At 32.1% G+C, this 17,471-nt stretch overlaps 2 protein-coding genes across 2 annotated transcripts; one reads left to right on the forward strand and one right to left on the reverse strand.

The window, feature by feature from the left end:
• Positions 1-1,166: 1,166 nt before the first annotated feature.
• On the reverse strand, positions 1,167-13,335 carry LOC148313981 (uncharacterized). Its single transcript, XM_088262441.1, has 14 exons — positions 13,152-13,335; positions 12,963-13,044; positions 10,800-10,890; positions 10,128-10,230; positions 9,268-9,358; positions 8,193-8,289; positions 7,730-7,973; positions 6,570-6,651; positions 6,260-6,347; positions 6,048-6,150; positions 5,707-5,800; positions 4,932-5,028; positions 4,248-4,577; positions 1,167-2,098 (listed from the first exon to the last, which is right to left on the reverse strand). The coding sequence occupies exons 1-14, from the start codon at positions 13,165-13,167 to the stop codon at positions 1,250-1,252; spliced, it is 2,367 nt and encodes a 788-aa protein (XP_088118567.1). The 5' UTR covers positions 13,168-13,335; the 3' UTR covers positions 1,167-1,249.
• Positions 13,336-13,602: 267 nt separating this feature from the next.
• Positions 13,603-17,407, forward strand: Arf4 (ADP-ribosylation factor 2). The gene is made up of 4 exons (XM_088263111.1): positions 13,603-13,798; positions 13,956-14,218; positions 15,776-15,901; positions 16,654-17,407. Exons 1-4 carry the CDS (start codon positions 13,732-13,734, stop codon positions 16,738-16,740), a joined length of 543 nt encoding a protein of 180 aa, XP_088119237.1. The 5' UTR covers positions 13,603-13,731; the 3' UTR covers positions 16,741-17,407.
• The last annotated feature ends 64 nt before the right edge of the window (positions 17,408-17,471 follow it).

Below are 17,471 nucleotides of genomic sequence, written 5' to 3' on the forward strand. Positions count from 1 at the left end.
TGTGTTTTACGGTTTGTTATGTTGCAAACAAATTGGACATGTGCTTCCGTAGCCATTGAATGCCTTCATTGTACAGACTCATTCTCTTCATCTTTTGTATTCATCATTGCATGCACATTTTTTCTCATTCTAAATTGTCACTTCATTAATAAATCGCAATGGTAAAATCCGATTTGCTGCAACATAATTGTGTAACAATATGCGCTTCCTCGCTTTGTGTTACCTCTCTGGAGTGATGCGGGCTCAGGAGCATTTCTGTAAACTAATTGGTCAACTTCTTTTATCCTAAGTCGATGTTTGTAGTAAGTTAAATTGTAATTAAAGCATTCTAAAACTTTACTACCTCTTTTTATTTATACATTTTTATACTATGTATCCATTTACAGAACATTTGCAACTGAAAGAATATGGAAAAAATTACATACATATATATTTATAATAACTAACTAACCATCAAGCCGCTTACCGCAGGGGCGGGCAGAGAGAATTAGAACGCCACACCAATCTGTCTTTGCAAACAATCTTCACCTTTTCAACAATTATGCATCTCTTTATACATACCCGCCGATTATTCCGAATATTATTTTTAAATGATTTATTTTTGAAAAAAAATAGTTTATTGTTTATTCCTTGTGAATTTGGTTTTGTAACTAAATCAATGAATGAACAGTCTTATACACTGTGATAGCTGTTATACCTGAAGAAAGTAGTTTTAAATGGTATCTTATTCAATTAAAAACAAAATTATAATTTTGCATACATAATGATGAGAATTAAAATCTCCCATTGTGGGAAAAAATATATTTTGCTATAAGCACCTTCGAAATAACGTTTTGTAAAAATGGAAGTATGCTAATAAGCCAAATAATAATATGTATTGATAATTGAAATATGTACATTCAATGCATCATTAATATTTCTTGTTCTTCTTTCAATATGTTTGTATCTTTCGTTTAAATTTACATGAAATACGAGATAATTTGGCTGCCATACATCTTTACAAAATCTACCAATTTTTAGTTTCATAGACTTCATTTGTTCAATTTCATCGAATTCAGTTTCATTTGGTATCGAACCTGGTATTAACAGCGCAGTAGCCGAAGGTGCTAACCATTATGCCATGGAGGCAGACGAGCCACAAAAGGTGCAAAATGCGATACAAAAATAAAATGTGCAATAAAAACTCAAAGACTGTATAATTTTGATAATATACGTAAAATTGTGTACAATTTTGCAATTTATGCAGATATTACGAAGGATTCAACTTTGTGTGTACCTTCTGGTGGCGGCTGACACAGCCCTTGCTGTAGAATGACTTGGAGCAGATGTCGCATGAATAGGGTCGCTCCCCTGTGTGCGAACGGATGTGGATCCTCAAAACATCCTTGGTGTTGAACGCCTTCCCGCACGTCTCGCAGGAGAAGTTCCTCTCGTTTGCGTGACATAAAAGGTGGCGCTTGTACGTGAGGTTTCTCTTGAACTCCCTTCCGCACAGCTGGCAGACCTTGAGCGGAGTCGGGTCGTGAGTCCGGAGGTGGGTGAGTAGGCTCGCTCCGTAAGTGAAGGTCTTGGGGCAGAGTCCGCATTTGTGAGTCTTGATTTCCGAATGGCCTTTCATGTGCTCCTTCATTTTCTGCGTAGATTTTCCGCAAATATCGCACACTTTCCAGTAAACGTACTTTCTTTTATAAACCGTCTCTCCCGATTTTGTGACAACCGGTACCATAAAACGATTTTTACTCTTGGGAGGACGTTTCCTTTTAGTAGGAATCTGTTTCGACGTTAATTTAGTTTTACTTTTCTTAGGGGCATCATCTGTAAAGTTGTCGATACTTTCAGATTTCATTATCTCGTTATTTTCATCATTATCGCTATAATACACATTATCTAAAGAAAAATGACCAGTATCTTCGTAATGATCCGTGATTGGATCTATCGTTCCAATTTCATTTTTTATACTTTTCAATTGCCGATTGAAATAACTAGATTTCAATGCACGATCCGTCTCTTCACATTTCAATTTGAATTTATAAGCTGCGTTTAGTTCCTTAGCACAACCTCGACATAAGCATTGAGGTAGATAGTCTTTTTGTGTAACCTGCAAATAAACATTATTGTTACAATTATTTACTTATAAATATTTAATATATACTCCAAATTGAATGTATACATACATAATTCAATACAACAAAGTGAATAATTATTCATAAGCAGTGGAAATCTATTCTTTATATACTGATATACCACACAAATGATGTGATTTAATTAATTACTATAAAGCAAAAAATCCTGTGTTATATGAATTAAATAAGATCAGAATACTGGAACATTTACATCAAGGGTGGCCAACCCGCGGCCCGCGGCCCGCAGAGTGTCTTCTTGCGGCCCGCGGAGCATATCACACATTTTTCTATAAGGGTACATAAAACTGCCAAAAGAACATTCCATCGTGCGTAGTTCGTATCATATATCATATATGGAAGTATCTCACTATCGTGACAATTTCTTCTGTGGTATATTTGTGTTGACAAACAATCACAATATTTTGCGACACAACATCGACTTTTAAATACACATTGATAAAAATACAAGCTTCTATAACCGACTTATTACCGGGAATTTTTCAAATGAAACATTGTAAATGCACAGTTTAAAAAAATCAATCAGGCTCTTCCAAGAGTTTTACAAAACATATTCGGACAAGGAAAAATATCCTGCATCTAACACACATGCTCTATCAATGATTTCCCTATTTGAAAACACTCACTTGTGTGAATAGCTTTTTAGTCGAATGAGGCATATTTAATCTCAAATGAGAACAAGAATCACTGATGAGCATTTGGAAAATTGTTTGCATGAAGCAATAAGATCAATCGTTATCAACATTCTGATTCTAGTTCTGATAAACAAAATCAGAAGTCTCACTAAAATGTATTTTATATTGTTTGTTTTTATATTCTTTTTTGTATTGCTTAACTTTAATCTAAAAAAAATGTTTGATTCTCATTATTGTTATATCTTCTCAAAAAATAATATATTTCATATTTGCTTTGAATAATAAAATAAATTTTGTTTTACGTCCCGGTAAGAAATCTCATTTCTAAAATCTGGCCCCGCTACTGAAAATGTTGGCCACCCATGTTTTACATGCAGTCAATTTTCAAAACATTCCTCTAAGCCGAGCCAATATTGACATCATGTAAATAGATATTCCAATACGGTAAAAAATCAACAAGACAAACTTTTAAGCTAACCTATCAAATTTGAACGCTTATAACTTTCAACAATATCTTTCCCCACCATTTGGGTGCTGTATTTTCATAGTAGCGACATCTCTTGTCATTTTATGAATACATTTACATTTTACTTGAAAATGAATAAGCAAAAACGAGGGAGATTCAACAATGACATTGAAATAAATAAATGAAATTAATTAATTGGTCACATTGTGGTAATATCTATCCATTTTTAATGTAAATTTCACTTGGAAAATACCACTATTTCATAAATTCTGTTGTGGCAAATGTTTTGATGCATTCTGCATTATTTTCAAACACTGTAAACTAAAACGATAACTAACCCGTAATTAAAAATATGGCAAGTCTATGTTTCCCACTGATAAAAAATAAAAAATAAATAAACATTAGAAACAGCTTCTAGCCCCTCGTTATCCTTCAACATCCCGACACAACTCTAAAATTTAGACTTAGCTTCAAAAAAGGTGTTTAAAAATTATACAAAATGCATCGAAACACGTGTCATTACAGATTTTAAGAAGTAGTGATATTTACCAAGTAAAACTTAATTTTAAAATGGATGGATATTACCACAATGTGAATCTTTTTCGTTTTTTTTTCATTAGTAACATAATTTTTAACAATTTTTGTTATTGTATATCTAAATAATATTACTAGGGTACATATATTTTTATGTGGTACCTTCCCAAAAAAGCAAGCACAAGAGACAAGCTCTTGTGCTTGGAGAGGGAGTAATCTAGTTTAGTTTTTTTTTATTATATAGTCTGTGTATATAGTGTCCGTTTAGTTTAGTTTTGTAAAGTGTTTGTGTCTTTTATATTTTTAATTCCTAAAAGGAGGCTGTTTTTTTATGCCTAAGTATTTGTGATTTTGATGGTACTGTTATGTGTTGCATTTGGGGATTTTAAAATTATTTTTAAATCTTTAGGATATGGTTGTTTCCAGTTTTGAGTTCTTGTTTTCTTTAGTAGTAAAAAACTGTACACTTACTTTCACTGAAGTACATGCCATGATCTTATCAGACAAAGAGACATCAGTTCCGGATGCGAAGAGCGGCACCATGAGATCCGAGGTTCCGAGGCACGCCCGACACGCGAGGGCCATGACTTCCCTCTTCACATCGCTTGCCTCATCCTCCGCCAGCTCCGACCCGTCTTCAAAGGGCCCCTCATCTCCAGACTCTGTCCTTTCTTTCATTTTCTTCCTGACCTTTATGCTGGTCATGGTTTCCGGTTCGTACTTCTCAAGGAACTGTTTCATATCTTCGTAAAGAGGCCAGTAGTTGACTAAATTATTCTTTAACGCATATTTGTGTTTATGCTGAAAAATAATAATAATTTAGTAAATAATTTTCCATAGAATCGGATTTCCGAAAAAATAAACTATACCTCACAAGTAATAAACAAAAACCCACCATGCAACTTTAAAACAACAAAGGAATAGCTTTAACTCTTCGAGTGCCAAGAAGTATAAGTAGGGGTGCTTCCGATAGGGGAAAATTTTAACCAAATAGAAGCTAACTTTTTTTTTGTTTATATATATTTAAAACAGGCCTGGCCAACCCAAATTGCACCCCGGGCCGCATTGATAAAATCAAATGTTATTTGCCCGACCTCTTGCTGTTCCTCGGTCGCTTAAGGTCTGAGGTCCATCAATAATAAATATAAATCTTACCTTAAATATCTTTTTTAATGCTGACCACATAGTGGAAATATTCCTTACACTGCATTCAGCCGGCAGGCCATTTACTCGTAATTGATTCTCAACATACCTTAAAAAAATATATTACTTTAAAAAGAAATTATTACATATTTGTTAGAAAATATATTTCTTAAATTAATCCAAAATATTACATTTTAAAGCATAATTAAGTTTTATGTATTATCTGCATGTAAATAATTACTAAAACATTTCATCGTCATAGAATAAATCGCTCACTTCTTTCAACAACGTCATAAATAAAAAATTGTCAATTTTCAGTTGTGTAAGTTTTCGGAATGCACAGAAAATGTACTATATTCCAGCAAAAGCGGCATATTTTTAAATTAATATTTACCCGCTACAGGGCAGAAAGTGTTGTTTTTGCATTCTGAAGAAAAGGTATTGTTTATTTATTTTTTTAAATAAACTAAATATTTTTCAAATGGAGAAAAAACCTTCAGGTTTTACCTAAAAAGTTGCACAGTAAAAAGTTCAATATGTGGCTTGATATTTATTTTTAATACATTTTACTATATTCTTAAACTTTAAAAACAATCTCCTGAAAAATCAAGTTTTTTGATATGTGACGTTGTTGAAAGGAGTGAGCGAAATGTAATAGGGTGTGTTTGACGAATTACAGATATAAGGGTACGCAATGTAACCAATCACACTTATGTAGCTTCTTAACTTATACAACTGAATTCCGCTGTATTCTTTTCTTATTTAATTCAAAGCAAAAAATACTTACGACCAGTATTTGTCTTTGTCAAAAGTTTTATTTGAAAGTTCATCGTAGGATTTTCCCATGACCAGTATTAATTTTCTTATCCAATCATCAGACCCTAAAAAAAACATTTAAATTTTTTAAAATTTCATACCAATTTTTAAGGTTTAGAATATTAGCACTACAGATTGCCTCTTGTTTCACTACTCAAAGTAATTTATCATATTTATTCTTTTATATTTCGTAAATAATTTTTACAATTTCTGTGGTTTCATTATTTCTATGAAAACAAAAAAGGCTTGCGGAAGCTCATTTGGAAATAAGAGTAAGTTTTCTATATATATTTTCAGCTTATGTTTACTTACAACTTTTGAAAGCATCCCAAGAATCAGCTTCACCTAAATAACTATGAAATAGGTTATAGTATATCCAATTTGTGTTTTTTATTGCAATCGCTTTTCTGTACTCCTAGAAAATGAAGATTTATTTAAGCCAATTATTTATTAAGAATATAATACATTTTTGTACTTCATACATACAGCGAATGTTTATATTTATTTTTTAAACTTTTACTCACATCATAAATTGAACTCCATTTTTTTCTAATATGAGGTATTTTCATTGCTTCAGGGAATCCATTTTCAATCATAATGTTATAAAGTTGTCTAAAAAAATATATTTATAATAAATTTATGATTTTCTAAATAAAATTTCAAACTGTTTTCATTGATTTCACGAGAAATAAGAACGGCCATAAAAAATATGAAAAATAAAAAAATATCACCAAATTATTTTATTAATTCAAAATAATTCATTCTATAACAGATTGAAAAGGTTATATGTATGGGAAAATAATCATAAAAATCATGGTATTAAAAGTAACTTACTTCCAGGGTTGTTTGTTCTGTTTAAAAAGTAGATCATTTTGCAGACGTATATGAATAAAACTTTCCGTCCATTGTGGTAACCCTAACGGCAAAAGAAAAACAAGATTTGTAAAATAATAATTTCCCTATGAATGCATTTCTATTGTAATGATATTTATTCGTCCTAATTATACAAGTAAAATAAAAACATATGGTACACTTCCTGTGGCTATATGTTACTCTAAGACTCCAAACGCTGGACATTATATAATACCTACTCTAGGCAACTAGAAACTGCTGAAATACAAAGCTTAGATGGTCAACTGGAGTGTCCCTTAGAGACAAAATAAATAGTACAAGCATTCGTGGAAGCCTGGGTGTAACTGACAATAGTAAGTAGAGGAAAGGCAATTAAGATGGTATGGGACATAGAAGGCAGAGAACCTGATCAAATTGTGAACCAGACAATTGCCATGAATCTTCCTCGAAAGACATCTAGAGGAAGACCAAAAATAACCATGGATGCTACAGAAAGATAACACGATTCAAAGGCATGGCCTAGGTGACATTGTATATGATAGAAGGAGCTTCAACCTAAGGACGAGGATAGCTGACTCTAACAGTCTATAAAGACGACAAGTTGGGGTGGAGCCAGGAAGACGTAGAACAAACTTCTTATTTATTGACCAATTTTACTTAGCACATTTCACTGTTATTTGGCGCAGAAGAAAGAGTGGTAACAGATTTGAGATATAGGAATCAGGTTAAACAAAATATTATATCAATTTTTTTTTTATTTTATTTGTAAAAGTGGCACAAACAACTATCATTACAAAATATAATAATAAAATAATAAACCCTTACCGCACCCCAATGGTGCATAGGGCACTGCTTCATATAAACGCAGTATTATCTCGATCATTTACACATGAAGGAAAGGTGATCAGCCCTCCGCTTCAGGTACCAGACCAGGGTAATATTGAATAAATATTACAGTGAAAAAATCACTTATATTTATTTGACCCCCCCTAGGAATCGAACCCGGGACCTCCAGAACGGTCGAGCGTGCTGACCATTACTCTACGGAGGCGGACAAAAAATTTTTTTTTTTTTTACAAAATATAAAATTATTAATTTTTTTCCCCTTCTTTTTTTTTTTTGAAAGATTTTTCTGAACTTACATCTGAATTCTTCTTCGCTTTCTTCCTTCTTGATGACAATCTCGGATTTCAAACTCTTTTTCAAATTATAAAGGCATTCGTTGTCGGAGTCATCATCGCTTGTCGCATGTTTCTTGTACCTCCTGGGCACCTTAATTACCGGATAGCCATCAGATCCTTGCGATTCACAATACTTATTCATTGATTCATAAAATGGCCATATGTCTTTTGGATTTTGATTATCTTTATAAAATCTCTGCTTTAGCTGTAATTTAAAATTTAAAAAATACATTTTTATTATAACTCGCACTCAATTCAACGTCCCAAGGACACAGCTCTAAAATTTAGAATTAGCTTCACAAACGGTGTTTGAAAATGATGCGGAATGCATCGAAAGACCTGTCACAGTAGATTTTAAGAAATAGTGGTATTTACTAAGTAAAACATAAATTTAAAAAAAAATTACATATAAAAAAAAACTCACTTTGTAAGTCTTTAGAAGGGTGTACCACATCAAGTCTATTTTCCTCACACTGCAGTCACTCGGCAACCCCATCCCTCTGAGGACGCACTCCACTTCACTGAAAATAATAACTTTACTTATAAGATAATTGATACTTTCGCAACGGGCACAAATTGTAATAAAATCACCGCATACACCATCAATTTTACACTAGTAAAAAGAAATGTTATAATTATTATACCACTTTCTTCTTCAAACCCTCATCCGCAACCATAGGTTCAAAGGGAATAAACTCATTTTTATCTTGGTCATTAACACATGAATGAAGGGTGATCAGCCCCCCGCTTCAGGTACCAGTCCAGGGTAATATAGCATACATATTAGAGTGAAAAAATCACTTATATTTATTTGACCCCGCCCCCTGGGATTGAACCTGGAACCTCCAGCACGGTGGCCTAGCACATTAACCACTATATATATATATATATATATATATATATATATATATATATATATATATATATATATATATATATATATATATATATATGTATTTATATATATATACCGCTATAGAGGCGGACAGTTCAGATAATTAATAATTATTATAAGAGCTTATTATTGTAGGAAATAAAATGTTGATACATGTGCTATTATAATATTAACATATTTAATATTATAACCACTAACCGTAACCATTAAGAATTCCAGTAGTGATCATGTCTTTAAGAACAGTGTCCGTCGATGGTTGCTTCTCGTTGGAAGTATTTCATTGTAAAAACCTTTATACCGTAAATTGTTATTGCAACTATTGTATGCAATGTATAAAATGTAATAATCAACAAAAAAAAACAAATAAAATAAAATAAATATAAAAATTGTATTAACATGCAAGTATTTCAGCTCAACACAGGACATGCCTAAAGAGCCGTAATACAAATGGTAAAAAAAATATGTATCAATGAAACAAATATGTATCTATGAAGTAAATAAAATAAAAAATTTTGAAATAAAATGAAAATAACTGCCAAATACTTTTATAATATTTATGACAATGGAGAAAAGACATAAGTTTAATACTGGAACTGTAACTTACTTCCAAGCATCATAGTGATTTGAAGCGGCTGAAAACAACTTTTCCTTTTCGGTTCGCACATCGATTAATCTGTTGATCCACTCTTCGTTCCCTGTAAGGATTTAATTTTTTTCGTTAATTGATTGAGCAGTCACTTTATGGTAATATCTATCCATTTTTTATTTAAATTTCACTAGGTAAAACCACTATTTCTTAACATCTATAGGTATTGTGACACATGTTTTGATCCATTCAGCATAATTATCATTTATATGGTGGTATTTTTTTTAAACAGTTTTTTATAACTCTTTAAAAAACAAAAAGCAATGATCTATAACAGAGGTGTCAAACTCAAAAGGCACATTTTGGGTACCGCATCAAAAACTTAAAAATCTCATTTTCATTTTTTATCTAACTTTAAGTGAATAATTTATAATCAAAGACAGTCACACGAGATACAGTAGATCCAACTTAATGATTTTGTAAAAGAACATCATATGTTCCGGTACAAAAAAATGATTTCAATGAAGAATTAAAATTAATGAAAAATATAACCACGGGTATCCGCGGGCTGCAAAAAAATTCTTGACATGCCTGATTTATAAGATTATTCAATAAGGTTGCTTCTTTTTGGTCAAAATTCAATATTTTAACAAGGCACTATTCATTAGCTTCTATGGTACATTATTCTATCATAATTTTTATTTGATTTCAGAGTGTGAAATTTGTGAAAGAAAAAAATTATGCTCTATTCAACCATGTATTGTAATTCTTTCGAGAAATTCAGTTTCTCACTATAGAACAATATATAAGACAGTAAGTTTTAATATAATTTGGTGACAATTTGAAAAATATGGCAAACTTGGTCATCTCAAACTTACAATAAGGATAGGCTTCCATTCCATTGCTGTTTTTGAGGTATCCGTGTATAATATCATAATATAACCAACTCGTGTTATTCTGCGCTACGGCCCGATGATACTCCTTTAAAAAATATGCTGTATTATTATAAGTTTATATAATATGCAATTTAAATTAAAATCAATTGAAAAATAAATATAAAAGGAAGAAAAAATACAAATTAAAAAAGGAATACGATTTAAACAGCAAAAATATTATATTGAATCAAAAAAGGATTTGGTTTAAGAGAAATCTAATTGCAAGAAAATCATATTGCGGGACACACTTAAAAGTGTCTTTTACATACTTCTGGTAGAGAGCTGGAGACGCTTATCCTCATACTATTTTCTTACTTTTGGTAGAGCATGAGACACGCTAAAAACATTTTATAGGTGGGAATTGGGTTCGCAGTTACTTGTGATTAGTATACTGGGGGTCGGGCGGCAGACTGTCCGAGTATAATTAGGGTCGGGGTTTGATGAAAAAACTGCCCGACAACAATGCCTTAAGATACTTTTATTTACAACAGCAAAAATGTATATGATTTATCATTATCTTCATAAACAAAAATTTACGGTGGGTTTGCTAAAAATAATATTAAGTAGAGCATTGGGTAGATTAAAACACATATAACTATATCAAATACCACTTACATCAATAGTATAAGCCCATTTTTTTCTCATGTGCCCAACAGTCAAACTATCAGGAAAGTCGTGGTTATTGATAGCAATTTTATGCAGGTCTCTGGAAAGAAAAACAACGTAACTAAGAAAATTGAACAAATTGAATCAATGAAACTAAACAGTCAATTTTGATGAAGACCATGATGAAGACCATAACAAACAGTTACCTTAAATGAAAAACACAGACTTAACACAAAAGATTGGCTGAGGATGTTTGCACAACACAAAACCAATATGGATATGCGGGAAAATAACAAAATATGTTTATAATTTGTTCGCTGCAAAAACAAAATTATGAAAGTAAACAGAAATCCGAAATGAAACGAAAGAGTTGCAAATTATAAATAAAAATATAAAAAACATTATTGCAGCAACCCCTCATATGCATGGCTTTACTAGTTCATCAAACCATCACTACGATCTTTCTAGGATGAAGAAATCGTATTGAATGCTGTCTGAGTACTTTATTGACTCCCAGACATTATCCCTGTATCATCACATAGCATCCGTTTTCATCACATGTTATATTCGATTTAACCTTTTCCACTCTGACCATTTTTTCTCATAACTGATCAGCTACTCTGAACAAAAAAAATGTGACGTTTTTCTACCATTAAAATAAATATTTTGGTTCCCTAATTTTGGGACACCCTGTCTGACAATTCGTATGACCATTCGTTTTTATAACTGAATTTGAAAGTGTAACATTCATCGTTTTCCATGGCGGATTAACTATAAAATATTTATTATAAACACATAAAATGCAATTCTGTTATTTAACTACTTACACTAATATCACAAAATTTTTAAAAATAATAGCTCCACAAAATGTGGGAGTATCCTTGGAGAACCGATAAGTAACGATAACGACTGACTGTCCCAAAAATATTAGCGTATGACAAATATTCTATCACCCAAAATGATAATCTATTTTTCCTAGATTATATCTAAGTAATGGAAAGTTTTATTGAAGAAATGTTGGTTAATACAACATGTTGTGATGATTAACCGCATTTATCTCAAATATTTTTTGGTAGAATATACTTGGGTGATAGAGAAATCAATGATTAAACTTATACCTGCACCGGGCCAGACATTGTGGCCCACGGAGCTGCCAACTAGAATCATACGGGCCAGAATGTCTGGCCTACAGAGTGGTAAGAGTTAAAAACTGTGTACATTTATTTCAATCAATGAGAAAAAATGGTTGCTTTAGTCATTGGAGTTTATTGCCATGAGTTTGTTAGTGTGGTACCCACATACCAATTTTGTACACCTTATCAATCTGAGCCAAGAGACTTCTTATAGTGGTACAGGTTTTTTATAAAAAGGAATAAACTTAATAAATACTTCACCAATTCCTAAACGGATGACCTAATAATCAGCCATACTTCACAAATATATCGAAAACTTTACCAGTGTGCGGAAAGATCTAATATCATTGCATACATACAGATTTCAAGAATTAATGCAATATGGATGTTCAATAATGGCAGAATGGTGTACGTTATACGTTACACAAGCGTATAAAGTAATCGTTTTAGCCAGCCAAGTGCCAGGTCATAAGCCCTGATGCTCAGACTTCTTTCATAAAAAATGGAAGAATGATACTGTTCTATATTAAGTTGAGACACCTTTAAATAAATATTTAAAAAAAAAACATTTTTATTTATTTAAGACGGAATGGGAACTATTTTTTTGGGACATATTGTAAGAAAGGGATCAACAATTTGGTATCACTTGCAGAAATTAAAGTGAATATAATTCAAATAAATTATGCATTTTTGAATTGAATGAAATAATAATCAATATTAAAAGCGGTGATTTTCTATTTTATGACTTTCAAAATAACTTTGTAATTCATAAGCATTAATTTGTCTTTAGGAAGGATCCTGTCTGTTTTGAATCCGGTCAAGAATGTATTCAAATTATATGATATGTAGTGATTTAAACAAAGATAATTTTGTATGTTATAGAGTAAAATAATGATTGTCTTACAATATTTGCTAGTGAAGTATATTACAGCAAGTTAATTGTTAATATTTGTACTTAGATTGCAAGAGTTGAATTAAAACTGGTCAGACTTATTAAAAAAAAATAAACATACTGATAAAAATATTCAAAAAAACTTACTTCCATGCCTGCTTTTTCTTCTTAAAAAGCCACTCGTTTTGTAGTCGAATATGTATAAACTTTTGCGTCAATTTTGTTGTCCCTAAAAATACAAATAAAAAAGCATAACGACATATTTTATAACTTATTTAATTATATTAATTTAGTGGAACTTTAAAATGAAAGCTTCAGTTTATACAATAAACGTACATTTAAAATCTTCCATTTTAGCGAGTGGTCGTGTTAAATAAACAACTTAAATTATGACTTATTATTAATTGAAGAAATATTACAGATACGACGTCTTATAAATATTATTATGAAAACAAGACGCCTAAATTTATATATTTAGATACATTTTTTGACATATCTTTTCTCATGTTAAATTATTGCCATTAAACAATAATATTATAGTGGTTGACGTGTAAATAGAAGAATGAAAAAAACGAATACCGTACTTACTTTACGTTTTCTCCAATTTTTCACTTATGGGCATGATCGATTCTGGCTACGTCTTAGTATTAGAAAAACCTTTTCTATTTAAATATATAACAACGCATGTCCTGTTTATTTGATAACAAAACGTAAAATATATTTCATAATAAGATAAAAACTTTTCTAGGGAAATTCTATATAGGGAATACGTCACGCACCTTTGTTTATGGCAACATACTTCTGACAACGCTGAGTTCTTGCGGCTTTTGTATCGTCGGAATTTCGTGTAAACTTTGAACGTGGCAGCCAAGAATTGCAATATTAACATTTAGTCATATCTACCAAGTAATTAACAATGGGTTTAACAATATCAAGTGTGTTTACCAGACTGTTTGGTAACAAACAAAAGAGAATTTTGATGGGTAAGTTTCTTCAACTCGGTCATTCCTGTTTGCTGTCATTCTGTCACCGATTGACGTGATTATACGCAATTATTGTCCTTTGTTATTTATCCACTCGATTCGTCATCATATTTTTTTGACTTTGTCGCTATACAGTATTCAAATTTTTGTTTTTCAGTTGGGTTGGATGCCGCAGGAAAAACTACTATACTTTACAAACTGAAACTCGGAGAAGTTGTTACTACTATTCCTACTATCGGGTTCAACGTAGAGACTGTACAGTTCAAAAATATCACGTTTACTGTTTGGGATGTTGGCGGCCAAGATAAAATCAGACCACTGTGGCGTCACTATTTTCAAAATACTCAAGCTCTTATCTTCGTTGTGGATTCCAATGATCGGGACCGAGTGGCGGAAGCAGAAAACGAACTGGCCAACATGGTAACTAATTTATAAAAGTCTCGCAACAGTGAGAAATAGATGAAGGGAATGTAGTCTGTGGAACAACATAATAACTTTTGTTTACCCTTGCATGCTAGAATCTGATCATCAGGGAACCATAAATTCTTATTTCTGCGTGTAACCATGTGCTCCTTCTGGGAAGCGTTGTACACAACAATGTATAACAGGGTGCAAGGGCCCTGAACTATGATTTCGTGTGTATCATGATTGACCACATAATGCTTTTGAATAAACAGTATTTGTGGACAGCGCATGTGTCGTATCACGCCAGTCCAAGAACTGCTCACATGTTTTTGACTTGTTTGCGTTACATACGATAAACAATCGAACAGAGCTCGCCAGTTGCCACTTGATGCTTTTTATTGGAAATTATTCGATTGAAATTATGAACATACAGTGAGACATTCCTTAAAGATTTGATACTCTGTGTTATGGAACCACTTTGTACAGGCGTCATGGCAGAGTTGGGTGGACACTGTTCAATGAAACTGGCATTTTAGCCTTAATCTCCCTAGTTTTAAAATAAGTCTGTGGGGACGGAGATTGATTGCACGAATTATTATGCGCTCGCATCCACCATTTATTTCTTCTCAGAAGGTTGCATTTAAAAGGATGATGATTAAATTATATATTCACTTGATTCCACATTTTATTCTGCAATATTTACAATGGTATAGAATGCTAATTACTATGTTATATTTATGAAAAAGAAATGATCACTGATATTGCACTTTTAATGTTACATAGTTTATTAAAATGACTATGCGGTAACTGGTAACTGGAGGTAGACCTAGTCGCTCCGGGAGCTGGGGATGAAAGAGAATAAATCCTTCGTTGTCAGTCTATTTAAAGATTCAATGTCGTTCTTCGCGTGGTGACGTCACGCTCGCCTGCGATGGCGTGGTGTCGTCACACTCATCCGCAGTGTACCCATCCATGCTGCCTCGCTCTCTGGACGCCGCAGCGTCACATCCGTCCATGGTATTGGGGGCTGGATGAGGCACCATAAGTCCTAACCTATCTCTATTCTACATTTCCTCATACATCTGGTTAACTAAATAGTAAGATGTATCTTTAAACTGAATTTGAAAACTACACTCCTCATCATTCATGTGTAATACCTCTCTACTTCACGACTACAGGTTTCAGAATAACCATTTCATCATCGGGTCAACTGTAGTTGTACCATAATACCAGACCGACCACATAGTAAACAATGCTTTTAATGTACAAAATATGAATTAAAAAACCATGTTGGATACAGTAGTAGACTATAATGTTTTGAGGTAATATTATTTTTACCTATCATAGATTGGTATGTCGAGTAGGTATACAATAGGTGCAGTTTTAAAAAAATTCAAAAGAAAATAGGTAAATCTGCTGTAAAATAAACAAACATTATAACTGCTCACTCACGATTATGTTCTCTAGTATTTTCAATGTTGCAATGGGACCTTGGATAAATCAGAACATTCGCTCTGCTATATTGCAACAGTATTATGTATTTCATTTGTGTTTACATGTTACATCTTACAGATTAAAGAGGATGAACTGCGTGATGCTGTGATCTTGATTTTTGCAAATAAGCAAGATCTACCAAATGCTATGACTGTCGCGGAATTAACCACTAAGCTGAACCTCAATAACCTCCGCAAGTGCACTGTAAGTTATCTGCATAATAATGTTATCTCAGTTAATTCTATTCAGATCTATTTCTGTTGACCTTTGACTGCTGACTTAAGGTCGGCAACTTGTATTGTTATGATATGAAAGATGCTGCAGTTTTTTTATTTGTAACAACAATGATACTGAAAAAGTTTTTCTTTTAAAATATTTCATGTGATAATTAAACTTTACAATGTAAATCTGCATCTTCATTTAGTATCTAACATATAATTAGAGAATAAAATTCCCATTTTATGCGATTTCGGGATTCCAGGGTTAAAAATTCTTTTCTGGGATATTGGGGTTAAAAAAGAAGGATTTTATTATTAAAAATTATTGATTTTTTATTAAAATTCCTTTAGAAAATTCATCGCATTAACATCTAAATATTTAGTACCTTCAAGAACATTACGTCTTTGATATATTTTATAATGGTGGGGACTGACCGGAGTCATTTTGTCGTAACGTAACACGTTACGATGCGAGCATTTGTATAGTCAGTACAGCGTTCCGAGTGCTCCATCCGAAGTCAGATGCTCGCCGCGAATGTTATGTTACTACGAAATGCTCCGGTCAGTCCCCACCTTAAGACAATTATTGATACACAAATATTTAAAAAAAATAACAATGATAAATTATCACAGAAAGATTAGCTTCAGTAGTTATCGATAAAAAAATCTATGTCAATTTATGGACATCATTTAATGAGATTTACCGTATTGCCATTTTAATAATCTCTTATGTTTCAGTGGTATATTCAGTCGACTTGCGCACCAACAGGACAAGGATTGTACGAAGGCCTGGATTGGCTTTCCAACGAGTTAGCTAAAAAGTGAGATGACCGGTTCTTGTGACGTCACGCATGCAACGCAGTGATTACCAATGTGAAAACATTTCCTCTTTGGTAATGTGTTGGCATGTGTGAAATTCCAAAAAAATATAAACTGATGATTTTGAAACATCTCGCTGTGATTTTGGTGTAGTTTGTATCACTATATTATGGTACGGAAATATAAAATAAAACTATACAAAACGGAGCTCTGTTAATTTTATATTCTTGTTTCACTCTTATTAAATATTTCCTGATTAAATAATAAGAAATTGAATATCAAAACTATTTTTTTCTTCTAAATACATATTATTTATAATTTAGATAAAAGTGAAATTTTTAACAACTGTCAAACTTCTGCTCAGAAATATTCTCCATAATAAATATTTTGTTGAAACATTTAGATATTCTTTTAGTATTTTGCCTTCTGTATAATGAGCACTTATTTCTACTGTATAATTTTTTTAGATTTTCGTCTCCTAATAATACCAATTTAGGATTTCACCTCTAAAATTTGTGGCGTCTAATGTGACACCAGTAACCAATTAATTATTTTTACCCAAAAAAATTGTATTTATAAAAAGGTGTGCATTATTATTTAAGAAATTCCAGATGTATAATGGTAAAACTTATAAACACATTTTGACTGCCAGTGTTTAGTTTACTGTAAGCAATAATTAAAATCAAAAGAATTTCTACAAAACTTCAAAAATGTATACTTTATACTTTTTTTGCCAT

Source organism: Brachycentrus maculatus, unplaced genomic scaffold (genome assembly GCF_059751285.1).
Source record: "Brachycentrus maculatus isolate JH-2025_06_01 unplaced genomic scaffold, ASM5975128v1 h1tg000003l, whole genome shotgun sequence".
Lineage (NCBI taxonomy): Eukaryota > Metazoa > Arthropoda > Insecta > Trichoptera > Brachycentridae > Brachycentrus > Brachycentrus maculatus.